The 13,160-nt window shown below is 44.1% G+C and overlaps 1 protein-coding gene across 1 annotated transcript in view; it reads right to left on the reverse strand.

Annotated features, from left to right (window-relative positions):
* Nucleotides 1-13,160, reverse strand: part of LOC112077441 (DNA (cytosine-5)-methyltransferase 3A) — a 45,858-nt gene that overhangs the window by 6,334 nt on the left and 26,364 nt on the right. The window contains exon 2 of the mRNA XM_024143951.2: nucleotides 8,365-8,478. Coding sequence (XP_023999719.2) covers nucleotides 8,365-8,478 — 114 coding nt within the window. The remainder of the gene's footprint in view (nucleotides 1-8,364; nucleotides 8,479-13,160) is intronic.

Here is a 13,160-nt window from a genome sequence, read left to right on the forward strand (position 1 = left end):
CCAGAACGCACCCTTGTGGGGCGCCCAGTGTTAGAGGAATCAGCGGAAGTGGAGATGTTGTTGACTAGCCTCCACGCACCTGGGGCGGCCCGTCAGGAAGTCCCAGGACCAGTTGCACAGGGCGGTGTCGAGAACCGCAGGGGTCTGAGCTTGATGACGAGTTGGAGGTTTGTACATTGTGTGTTAACAGTGCTGAGCTGTAAGTCTGTTATGAAAGCATTCCACATGGTCCGTTTCGGGAAAGTCATATTCCTGGTAGGAACGATGATGAGTTGACGTTAATCGTATATTCAGTAGTTCCTCCCGACTGTATGTAATGAAACCTAAGATTACCTGGGGTACCGATGTAAGAAATAACACGTAAAAAAACAAAATACTGCATATTTTCCAAGGAACGCGAAGCGAGGCGGCCATCTCTTTTCGGCGCCGGAAGTTTTCACTATATATACAAAAGTATGTGGATACCCCTTCAAATGAATCGATTCAGCTATTTCAACCACACCCGTTGCTGACAGGTGTATCAAATCGAGCACACAGCCATGCAATCTCCATAGACAAACATTGGCAGTAGAATGGCTTTACTGAAGAGCTCAGTGACTTTCAATGTGACACCGTCATAGGATGCCACCTTTCTAACAAGTCAGTTTGTCACATTTCTGCCCAGCTAGAGCTGCACCAGTCAACTGTAAGTGATGCTATTGTGAAGTGGAAACGTCTAGGAGCAACAACGGCTCAGCCGTGAAGTGGTAGGCCACACAAGCTCACAGAACGGGACCGCCGAGTGCTGAAGAGTAGCGAGTACAAATTGTCTGTCCTCGGTTGCAACACTCACTACCGAGTTCCAAACTGCCTCTGGAAACAACGTCAGCACAATAACTGTTTGTCGGGAACATCATGAAATAGGTTTCCATCAGTGGCGGTCGGTGATGATAAAAAATGTATGAGCATGGCCTTATTATTTCTATTACAGCATGTTGGATGACTGTCATTCATATTCCATCCACCCAGTTCAATGTAACATTGATAGGTTTAGACTACTACATGATACTCAAATTGTCCCGACACCCATCATGAGGTTGCTACAACGTAGCTTACGAATGAAAGTTTACAATGTAGGTGCACACAGGTCGAGAGAAACATTTGAGTAATCAAGGTGACAAACAGTAACATATTCAATACCGCCTTGCTCACTCTTGCCTGCATCTAGCTGATCTAGGGTGTAATCAACAGTTGCATACAATAGTTTCTATTGGACAAATTCAGGTATGTTTATCCCCATTTGGTTCCGTTTGCTTCCGTTTAAGAAACGTTTCTCAACAGAATCGGTGGAATGAATACACCCCTGACCACATGCAAACACAGTTCACTTTCATAGCAGCCACGTACAAACAGCATGATCATTTTGATCGTTGTATACTTCCTTTTTTGCATCTACACTCTCCTACTCTCACCTTTTCCCTTCACTTGTGAACTTCAGTGCACAACACATCAGCTGTTTGTGACTTGGAAGAGTTCCAGTGTTGGATAGCCATAGCCAGCTAGCTAACATAGCATCCCTCTCTGTTTGAGCCGGTTGTTTGAGAAGGCTGAACTATATTAGTGAAATACAACGAAATACAGTGCCTTGCAAAAGTATTCATCCCCCTTGGCGTTTTTACTATTTTGTTGCATTACAACCTGTAATTTAAATAGACTTTTATTTGGATTTTATGTAATGGACAAACACAAAATAGTCCAAATTGGTGAAGTGAAATGAAAAAAATTACTTGTTTAAAAAAATTCAAAAAAATACAAAACGGAAAAAGTGGTGCATGCATATGTATTCACCCCCTTTGCGATGAAGCCCCTAAATAAGATCAAGTGCAACCAATTACCTTCAGAAGTCACATCATTTAGTTAAATAAAGACCTGTGCGCAATCTAAAATGCTGACCAGACAGGACACGTCGCGTGCGCGAGCGTCGCAAAATAAATATAGAAATCCATGTTATTCAATTATTGCACCCACACTGCTTGCGCGCGCCAACGAGCGTCTGCGTTGCCAAGGGCTAAAATAGATGGCGTTCCTATTTCTGACGCAGCTCGTGCTGAAAGTCCTGCTTCTCCCATCTCCTCATTGGTTTTTAGAAGCAGGTACCCACGTGCCATCTCCTCATTGGTTTATAGAAGCAAGTACCCACGTGCCATCTACTCATTGGTTATACCCACGTGGGTGATTGAAAGACGAACTGGTTGTCGTGGTAATACAATGAAAGTTTAGATGCGATCACCATATAAGTTCAAAGATGAAAAAGCCTGGAAGGAGGAGAGATGACTAGAAACGATTCGGTTGGCCGTTTTATGTGTGGATTAATTGTCGGAGTAGAGGTCCTTGTGCATTTCAGGTAAAATAACAACTCAATGTTTATATCCCAGGACAATTTAGCTAACAACAGCAAGCTAGCTAAATAGGACAAATTAACGTTAGCTAGCAAGTGCAAGCTAACTAGCTAAATTGCCATACATGTTTAATGCTTTTCGACCTGTCCCCAAATGAATGTCATTCAGAGTTTTTTTTATATTTTAACCTGCGTGTCGTGATCGCGTTTGGTTTAGGGGACAAAATACATTTATGCACAATAGCACACGATGACGCACGCGCGCAGCCGGTTTGGGTTCCTTGTAAGTGTCACATGATCTCAGTATATATACACCTGTTCTGAAAGGCCCCAGAGTCTGCAACACCACTAAGCAAGGGGCACCACCATGAAGACCAAGGAGCTATCCAAACAGGTCAAGGACAAAGCTGTGGAGAAGTACAGATCAGGGTTGGGTTATAAAAAAATATCCAAAACTTTGAACATCCCACTGAGCACCATTAAATCCATTATAAAAAAATTGAAAAAATATGGCACCTCAACAAACCTCACAAGAGAGGGCTGCCCACCAAAACTTACGGACCAGGCAAGGAGGGCATTTATCAGAGAGGCAACAAAGATAACCCTGAAGGAGCTGCAAAGCTCCACAGCAGAGATTGGAGTATCTATCCATAGGATCACTTTAAGCCATACACTCCACAGAGCTGTTTTTTTTTTTTACCTTCTTTTAACTAGGTAAGTCAGTTAGGAATAAATTCTTATTTTCAATGATGGCCTAGGAACAGTGGGTAGAACGACAGAACGACAGATTTTTACCTTGCCAGCTCGGGGATTTGATTTTGCAACCTTTCGGTTACTAGTCCAACGCTCTAACCACTAGGCTACCTGCCACCCCTAGGCTACCTTCTGGTATCAAGTGGCCAAAGAGTGGCCAGAAAGAAGCCATTGCTTAAAGAAAAAAATAAGCAAACACGTTTGGTGTTCGCCAAAAGGCATATGGGAGACTCCACAAACATTTGAAAGAAAGTACTCTGGTCAGATGAGACTAAAATTGAGCTTTTTGGCCAGCAAGGAAAATGCTATGACTGACACAAACCCAACACCTCTCATCCCCCCCGAGAATACCATCCCCACAGTGAAGCAGGTGGTGGCAGCATCATGCTGTGGGGTGGTTTTTCATCGGCAGGGACTGGGAAACTTGTCAGAATTGAAGGAATTATGGATAGCGCTAAATACTGGGAAATTATTGAGGGAAACCAGAGTCTTCCAGAGATTTGAAACTGGGACAGAGGTTCACCTTCCAGTAGGACAATGACCCTAAGCATACTGCTAAAGCAACACTTGAGTGGTTTAAGGGGAAACATTTAAATGTCTTGGAATGGCCGAGTCAAAGCCCAGACCTCAATCCAATTGAGAACCTGTGGTTTGACTTAAAGATTGCTGTACACCAGTGGAACGCATCCAACTGAAGGAGCTGGAGCAGTTTTGCTTTGAAGAATGGGCAAAAATCCCAGTGGCTAGATGTGCCAAGCTTATAGAGACATACCTCAAGAGACTTGCAGCTGTAATTGCTGCAAAATGTGTCTCTACAAAGTATTTATTTTTGGGGGGTGAATAGTTATGCACGCTCAAGTTTTCTGTTTTTATTGTCTTATTTCTTGTTTGTTTCACAAGAGAAAATCAAATGGTATAAACCCCCCAAAATGTATTTTAATTCCAGGTTTTAAGGCAACAAAATAGGAAAAACGTAGAGGGGGGTGAATACTTTTGCAAGCCACTGTCTACTTTTTACTGGCCCATAAAGGTCAGGCTGTCCAGCTGAAGTAAAGACCTTGAAATAAACAATACCTTTAATCTGATTGGTATTTGACCAATCATTTCTACAAAACGAGCAGTATTKTGTTGAAGGAGTTGTAGTAGCTAGGTGTCTTGCTAGTTAGCTAGCTTATTCCATCCTTCACAACAAAATATTTTGGGGGCTGTCTTGTTAGACTTCAGTGTGGCTTTTGACATTATCGATCATAGTCTGCTGCTGGAAAAACGTATGTGTTATGGCTTTACACACCCTGCTATATTGTGGATAAAGAGTTACCTGTCTAACAGAACACAGAGGGTGTTCTTTAATGGAAGCCTCTCCAACATAATCCAGGTAGAATCAGGAATTCCCCAGGGCAGCTGTCTAGGCCCATTACATTTTTCAATCTTCACTAACGACATGCCACTATGCATGCGGATGACTCAACACTATACACTTCCGCTACTACAGCGACTGAAATCCCTGCAACACTTAACAAAGAGCTGCAGTTAGTTTCAGAGTGGGTGGCAAGGAATAAGTTAGTCCTAAATATTTCTAAAACTAAAAGCATTGTAAACTGTCATGGTCAAAACATATTGATACAACAGTAGCTAAGATGGGGAGAAGTCTGTCCATAATAAAGCGCTGCTCTACCTTCTTAAGAACACTATCAACAAGGCAGGTCCTACAGGCCCTAGTTTTGTCGCACCTAGACTACTGTTCAGTCGTGTGGTCAGGTGCCACAAAAAGGGACTTAGGAAAATTGGCTCAAAACAGGGCAGCACGGCTGGCCCTTGAATGTACACAGAGAAGGTTATCCCATCTCCATAGAGATCCCATCTCTACATAGGAACTCTGTAGCTGTCAGAGTGACCATTGGGTCTGAATACTTATGTAAATAAGATATTTCTGTTTAAAAAATGTGTATAAATTAGCAAATATTTCTAAAAACCTGTTTTTATTTTTCATTATCAGGTATTATGCGTAGATTGATGTGATTTTTATTTTATTTTATACATTTTTGAATAAGGTTGTACCGTAACAAAATGTTGAAAAAGTCAAGGTGTCTAAATACTTTCCAAAATCACTGTTAAACATTAAACAATGAATTTAAAGTTTTAAATTAATACTTTTAATAAGTGTATTGACTTAAGATATAATAGAAAAGCCATCTCGTATTTGAAGTATGTGAATCTTTGGGATATTTAAGTATACTGTAATATATAAAAAATATATAATTTTTTGCTGCCTAACAAAGTCACACACACACACCTACAAGAAACACTTCCTGTTTTAAATAACATCCCAAGACACAAACACATACACCACACCACCCCACCCCTCCTTCCCCAAAACATGTGTAAATATTGGATTATAAATTGTGCCTTCCTGCATTATACTTATGCTAAAATGTTTATTATATTCTACTGCCGTTTACCATTTAACGATTCTTATATTTTATCATTTCTTATTGCACTGTCCAGAAGAGCCTACAACAAGCATCCATTGGACGATGTATACCATACATACAAACAACTAATACATTGGACGATGTGTACCATACATACAGTACAACTAATACAACTTGAAAATACATACTGATCAGAATATCAAAATGTTTCACTTCCACACCAGACATCAGAGCTCAGAAACTCTCTCTATCTCTCTGTCTGTAATTGGTCAGTAGTGAGGTGTGTGATTTACTCAGACAACTATTTTACTGAACATATGTTCTCATGAAACACAAACTCTCCCTCCCCTGACACAAACTCTCCCTCCCCTGACACACACTCTCCCTCCCCTGACACAAACTCTACCTCCCCTGACACAAACTCTACCTCCCCTGACACAAACTCTCCCTCCCCTGACACAAACTCTCCCTCCCCTGACACAAACTCTCCCTCTGACCACAAGCTCTCCTCCGCCTGACACAAACTCTCCTCTCCCTGTCAGCAAACGTCTACGCTCCCTGAACACAACTCGGTCCCCTCCTGACAACAAACCTCTCCCTCCCTGACACAAACTCTTCCCTCCGCTGAACAGACACTCTCCTCCGCTGACAACAAACTCTCCCTCCGCCGTGTCACAACTCTCGGTCTACACTCGTGCCTCACCTGAGATCACAAACTCTCGCCTCCTCCGCACACTTCACAAAACTCTCCTCCGGCCTGACCATCACACTCCCCTGACACTGAATCCAAACCTCCGTCCCTGAAACAAACTCTCCTCCTCCTGACACAAATCTCCTCCCCTAAACAAACTCTCCCTGCGCTGACAGCAAACTCCTCCCTTCCTACTCCTGGCGACACAAACTCTCCGTGCCCTGACTACATAACTCTCCCTCGCCCTGTCACAAACTCTCCTCCCTGGCACAAAAATGTCCCTCCCACTGACACAAACTGCTGCCCCCCCTGACACAAGAACTTCCTCCCTGACACGATACTCTCCTCCCTGAAAGCATAACTTCTCCTCGCCTGACACAAGACTCTCGCTACCCTGGACACAAACTCTCGGCTCCCGCTGACAACACCACTCCCCTCCCCCCCTGAAAAAAAAAAACACAATACCCCTCACCCTGTCATGAAACTCTCCCTTCCTCCTCTGACAGCAACTCTCCCTCGCCCTGACACAAATCTACGTCCGGCCTGCACAAACTCTCCTCCCCTGACACACTCTCGCTGCCTGACACAAACTCTCCTCCGCCTGATCACGTCAAACTCTCCTCCCCTGACAAAACTCTCCTCCCATGAAAGCAAACTCTCCTCCTCCCTGTCCTGTGGCATTTGAGCAGTGTAGTCAAGTATATTGGGTGTGAAACGAGAAGGCTGTATTGATAGAGGACTGAGACCGAAAGCTGGATGGCAATACAACCAGCTGTATTCTGGAAGCTAGTTAACCTCTCCACACACACACACAGCACACACACGTATAGTAGTCTCTCTTCCTTCCTCTCTCTCCCTCCTCTCCTCTTCTTCTCCTATCTTCTCCTTCCTGTCGCTCGCTCTCCTCTCTCTCTCTCCATCTCTCTCTCTCTCTCCTCTCCTAGCTCTAGTGGGCCATCTTATCTCTCTCCTCGCTCTCCTCCTCCTCTCGCCTCTCGCTCTCGCACTCTCTCTCTCCTGCTCCCTCTCCCTCCCTCTCTCTCTCTCTCCACTCCTCTCCTTCTCTCTCTCCTTCCTCCTCTCGCTCCTGCCCTCTCTCATCCTCCCCCTCTCTGCGTCTCTCTCCTCCCGCTCCCCTCCTGCTCGCACTGCCTACTCTCTACTCCAGCGATTGATCCACTTTCTCTCTGTTTCTCTTCTCCTCTCTCCCTCTCTCCCTCTCGCTCTCCTCTCCCTCCTCTCTCTTCTCTCGTTGCCCCTTGCTTCTACTCGATACGCTCTCTACTCCCAGCGGTTGAGTCCACTTGTCTCTTCTGTCTCTTTGCTGATGTAACAAGGATCTCGCAGCCTGAATAGGTCTCTCTGGGAACCGGCTTTCTGCGGCAGCTGCTGGCCTTCCCGCCTGCACACACACCGAGACGCGTAGGCTAACGTCTGTCTGTCTGTTGTCTGGCTGCCTTCCCCCTGCAGCAGCACACACAGCACGTTAGGCTACGTCTGGTCGTCGTCGTTGTCTGTCTGTCTGTCTGTCTGTCTGTCTTGGTCTGTTTGCTGCTGCCCCCTGCACACACACACGCACGGTTAGTCTACGTCTGTCTGGTCTGTCTGTCTGCTGCCTTCCCCCTGCCACCACAGCACACGCACGTTTAGGCTACGTACTGTCTGTCTGTGTCTGTCTGTCTGCTGTCTGTCTGTCTGTCTGTCTGTCTGTCTGTCTGTCTGTCTGTTGGTCTGCTGCCTCCCCTGCACGACACACAGCGCATACGTTAGCTAACGTCTGTCACTGTCTGTCTGTCTGTCTGTCTGTCTGTCTGTCTGTCTGTCTGCTGCCTTCCCCCTGAGCACCACACGCAGTTAGCTACGTCTGCCCTGTCTGTCTGTCTGTCTGTCTGTTCTGTCTGCCTGTCTGTCTTTGTCTGGTCTGTCTGTCGGTCTGCCTGTCTGTCTGGTCTGTCTGCCTGTCTGTCTGCCTGTCTGTCTGTCTGTCTGTCTGTCTGTCTGTCTGTCTGTCTGTCTGTCTGTCTGTCTGCCTGTCTGCCTGTCTGTCTTTGCTGAATGACCATCTTATTGTTATACAGGCACGCTGCAGACCAGCTAAGTGGAGTTCTTGCCTCCATGTTGGGGTCCTTCGGCTCCAGAGGCTCCATTTTCCGCCGGCCACGTTTCCTGCGAGGGGAGGGGTCAACTTCCTCTGGGGGTGTGGGGGGGGCCATCTCACACGAGTCCTGGAGAGAGAGAGAGAGAGTGACAGAGGTTGAAAAATAAAGACTGAACTTTAACCAATGACCACTATCAAATAAAGGGTTTTAATAACCAGGTGAGTGCTTCTGTGAGTGTGAGAGTTTTAACACCAGACTGAGACTGACTATTTAACAACAGCTGTTAACAACAGTGTTCAATGAGGCTAGATGCTACTAGCGTTACAACAGTGTTCAATCAAGCTAGCTGCTATTAGCGCTACAACAGTGTTCAATGAAGCTAGCTGCTATTAGCATTACCTGTTCAATGAAGCTAAATTCTATTAGTGTTACAACAGTGTTCAATGTAGCCAGTTGCTATTTGCATTACAAGTGTGCAATGAGCTAACTGCTTTTTAGTGTTACATCAGTGTTCAATTAAGCTAGCTGCTATTAGCGTTAGAACTGAGTTCAATTAAACCTATTGCTATTACCATTAGGCTACTGTGTTAGTACAATACAGTTTCTAATGATGCTAGCCATATAATGCTAAAATAACATGGTGTGTTTAATAAAGCAAGCCATTCATAAAATCACGACCAAGTTAAACAAGGTGCTAATATTATGCTAGGCTTGCTAACAGGCTAGCTGGGTTTAACGATCCTATCAGCTAATCAGATCACTGTGTTAAAACAACAGTATCTAACATGTGACAAATACAATTTGATTTGATAACTAGCATACTGAAACAACATTGTATTTAATGATGCAAGAAGCAAAAATATACGGCTGCTCTAACAGTCTAGCAGTTTTTATAGGTGTCGCTAACAAGCAAGCAGGTCCGTTTATAGGCGTGTCGCTAGCAGGCTAACGGGATCGAAGGCTAACAGGCTTCCAGGCTAACAGGCTAAGTTTATAGGTGTGTCGTTAAGGTGATTGTGAGTCCGGAGCTCAAAGGCTACGCTAATGAGCTCTCAGAGACTCAGAGACCATAATGAACAGGTGAGAAGCTCCATAAAAAAACATTAAACAGTGGAGACCATGTGCCCCTGGAAACACACACACCATCTTTCTCCATTCTCATCTCACACACTGGTACTGGTACACATTGCAGCAAGAAAACTAATGTAAGCTTCCAGAAATATTGCCTATTCTTTAGCTCAGTAGGCTAAAATGGTCTAAGGCAGGTGTATGCCATCTGTAAATATAAATACAATTGTTCAATTATGAGTCTAGTTGGTTTAGCCATGGAGAAGGCAGCAACCTTCCCGCTAGCCATGATTGGCTGAGATAATGAGTAGGCTGGACATGCCGATAGATGAGTTCGGATTGGTCTGCCATATAGACCGCTTCTGTCTTTAATATGAGCTGCTCAGTGTGTGTAGGTAATCCTGTCTATAATATGAGCTGGTCAGTGTGTCTAGGGTAATCCTGTGCTATAATATGAGATGTCAGTATGTCCAGGTAATCCTGTCTGATAAATGAGGCTGCGTATGTGTGTTAGGTAATCTGTCTATAATATGGCCTGGTCAGTGTGTCTAGGTAATCCTGTCTATAATATGAGCTGGCTCAGTGTGTGTAGGTAATCTGTCTATAATATGAGCTGGTCAGTGTGTCCAGGTAATCCTGTCTATAATATGAGCTGGTCAGTGTGTCCAGTAATCCTGTCTATAATATGAGCTGGTGCAGTATGGTCCAGGTAATCCTGTCTATAATATGAGCTGGTCAGTATGTCAGGTAATCCTGTCTATAAATATGAGCTGGTCAGTATGTTCCAGGTAATAGCCTGTCTATAATATGAGCTGGTCAGTATGTCCAGGTAATCCTGTCTAATATATGAGCTGGTCAGTATGTGCAGTAACCTGCTATGGCTGTCATTCTATAATCCTGTCTATGAGCTGGTCAGTATGTCCAGGTAATCCTGTCTATGAGATGGTCGTATGCAGGTATGCTGTCTATTTGAGTGGTCAGTATGTCTAGGTAATCCTGTCTATAATATGAGGCTGGTCAGTGTGTGTAGGTAATCCTGTCTATAATATGAGCTGGTCATGTGTCTAGGTCATCCTGTCTATAATATGAGCTGGTCAGTATGTCCAGGTAATCCTGTCTATAATATGAGCTGGTCAGTGTGTGTAGGTAATCTTTCTATAATATGAGTGGTCAGTGTGTCCAGGTAATCCTGTCTATAATATGAGCTGGTCAGTATGTCCAGGTAATCCTGTCTATAATATGAGCTGGTCAGTCTGTCCAGGTAATCCTGTCTATAATACTGAGTCTGGTCAGTATGTCCAGGTATCCTGTCTATGAGCTGGTCAGTGTGTCTAGGTATCCTGTCTATGAGCTGTCAGTAATGTCCAGGTAACTGGTCTATGAGATGGTCAGTATGTCCAGGTAATCCTGTCTATAATATGAGCTGGTCAGTATGTCTAGGTAATCCTGTCTATAATATGAGCTGGTCAGTTGTGTTGTGGGTAATCCTGTCCTATAATATGAGCTGGTCAGTGTGTCAGGTAATCCTGTCTATAATATGAGCTGGTCAGTGTGTCGGGTATCCTGTCATAAATATGAGCTGGTCAGTGTGTGTAGGTAATCCTTTCTATAATAGAGCTGGTCAGTTGTCCAGGTAATCCTGTCTATAATATGAGCTGGTCAGTATGTCCAGGTAATCCTGTCTATAATATGAGCTGGTCAGTATGTCCAGGTAATCCTGTCCAAATATGAGTGGCTGGTGCAGTATGTCCAGGTAATCCTGTCTATAAAGATGAGCTGGTCAGTGTGTCCAGGTAATCCTGTCTATAATATGAGGCTGGTCAGTATGTCCAGGTAATCTGTCTATAATATGAGCTGTCAGTGTGTTAGGTAATCCTGTCTATATATGAGCTGGTCAGTATGTCCAGTAATCCTGTCTATAATATTGAGCTGGTCAGTGTGTGTAGGTAATCCTGTCTATAATATGAGCTGGTCAGTGTGTCTAGGTAATCCTGTCTATAATATGAGCTGCTCAGTGTGTGTAGGTAATCCTGTCTATAATATGAGCTGGTCAGTTGTGTCCGGTAATCCTGTCTATAATATGAGCTGGTCAGTGTGTCCAGGTAATCCTGTCTATATATATAGCTGGTCAGTATGTCCAGGTAATCCTGTCTATAATATGAGCTGGTCAGTATGTTCCAGGTAATCCGTCTATAATAGAGCTGGTCAGTATTCCAGGATCCTGTCTATAATATGAGCTGGTCAGTATGTCCAGGTAATCCTGTCTATAATATGAGCTGGTCAGTATGTCCAGGTAATCCTGTCTATAATATGAGCTGGTCAGTATGTCCAGGTAATCCTGTCTATGAGCTGGTCAGTGTGTCTAGGTAATCCTGTCTATGAGCTGGTCAGTTGTCAGGTAATCCTGTCTATGAGATGGTCAGTATGTCCAGGTAATCCTGTCTATGAGATGGTGGTCAGTTGCTAGGTAATCCTGTCTATAATATGAGCTGGGTCAGTGTGGTGTAGGTAATCCTGTCTATAATATGAGCTGGTCAGTGTGTCTAGGTAATCTGTCTAATAATATGAGCTGGTCAGTATGTCCAGGTAATCCTGTCTATAATATGAGCTGGTCAGTTGTGTGTTAGGTAATCCTTTCTATAATATGAGCTGGTCAGTGTGTCCAGGTAATCCTGTCTATAATATGAGCTGGTCAGTATGTCCAGGTAATCCTGTCTATAATATGAGCTGGTCAGTATGTCCAGGTATCCTGTCTATATATGAGCTGGTCAGTATGTCCAGGTAATCTCTGTCTATGAGCTGGTCAGTGTGTCTAGTAATCCTGTCTATGAGCTGGTCGTATGTCCAGGTAATCCTGTCTATGAGATGGTCAGTATGTCGCAGGTAACTCCTGTCTATAATATGAGCTGGTCAGTATGTCTAGGTAATCCTGTCTATAATATGAGCTGGTCAGTGTGTGTAGGTAATCCTGTCTATAATATGAGCTGGTCAGTGTTGTCTAGGTAATCCTGTCTATAATTTGAGCTGGTCAGTGTGTTAGTAATCCCTTGTCTATAATATGAGCTGGTCAGTGGTGTCCAGGTAATCCTGTCTAATATATGAGCTGGTCAGTATGTCCAGGTAATCCTGTCTATAATATGAGCTGGTCAGTATGTCCAGGTAATCCTGTCCATAATATGAGCTGGTCAGTATGTCCAGGTAATCCTGTCTATAAGCATGAGCTGGTCAGTGTGTCCAGTAATCCTGTCTATAATTGAGCTGTTCAGTATGTCCGGTAATCCTGTTTATAATATGAGCTGGTCAGTATGGTCCAGGTAATCCTTTCTATATGAGCTGGTCAGTATGCTCCAGGTAATCCCTGTCTATGAGCTGGTGCAGTTGTGTCTAGGTAATCCTGTCTATGAGCTGGTGCAGTATGTCAGGTAATCCGTCATGTGGCAGTTGTCAGTAATCCTGTTATAGAGGCTGGTCAGGTATGTCTAGGTATCCTGTCTATAATAATGAGCTTGGTCAGTGTGTGTGGGTAATGCCTGTCTATAATATGAGGGCTGGTCAGTGTGTCTAGGTACTGCCCTGTCTATATATGAGGCTGGTCAGGTATGTCCAGGTAACCTGTCTATAATCTGGGCTGGCAGTGTGTGTAGGTAATCCTTTCTATAATTGGAGGCTGGTCAGTGTGTCCAGGTAATCCTGTCTATAATATGAGGGCTGGTCAGTATGTCGAGTAATCCTGTCTATAA

Source organism: Salvelinus sp. IW2-2015, unplaced genomic scaffold (assembly GCF_002910315.2).
Source record: "Salvelinus sp. IW2-2015 unplaced genomic scaffold, ASM291031v2 Un_scaffold4566, whole genome shotgun sequence".
NCBI classification, from domain to species: domain Eukaryota; kingdom Metazoa; phylum Chordata; class Actinopteri; order Salmoniformes; family Salmonidae; genus Salvelinus; species Salvelinus sp. IW2-2015.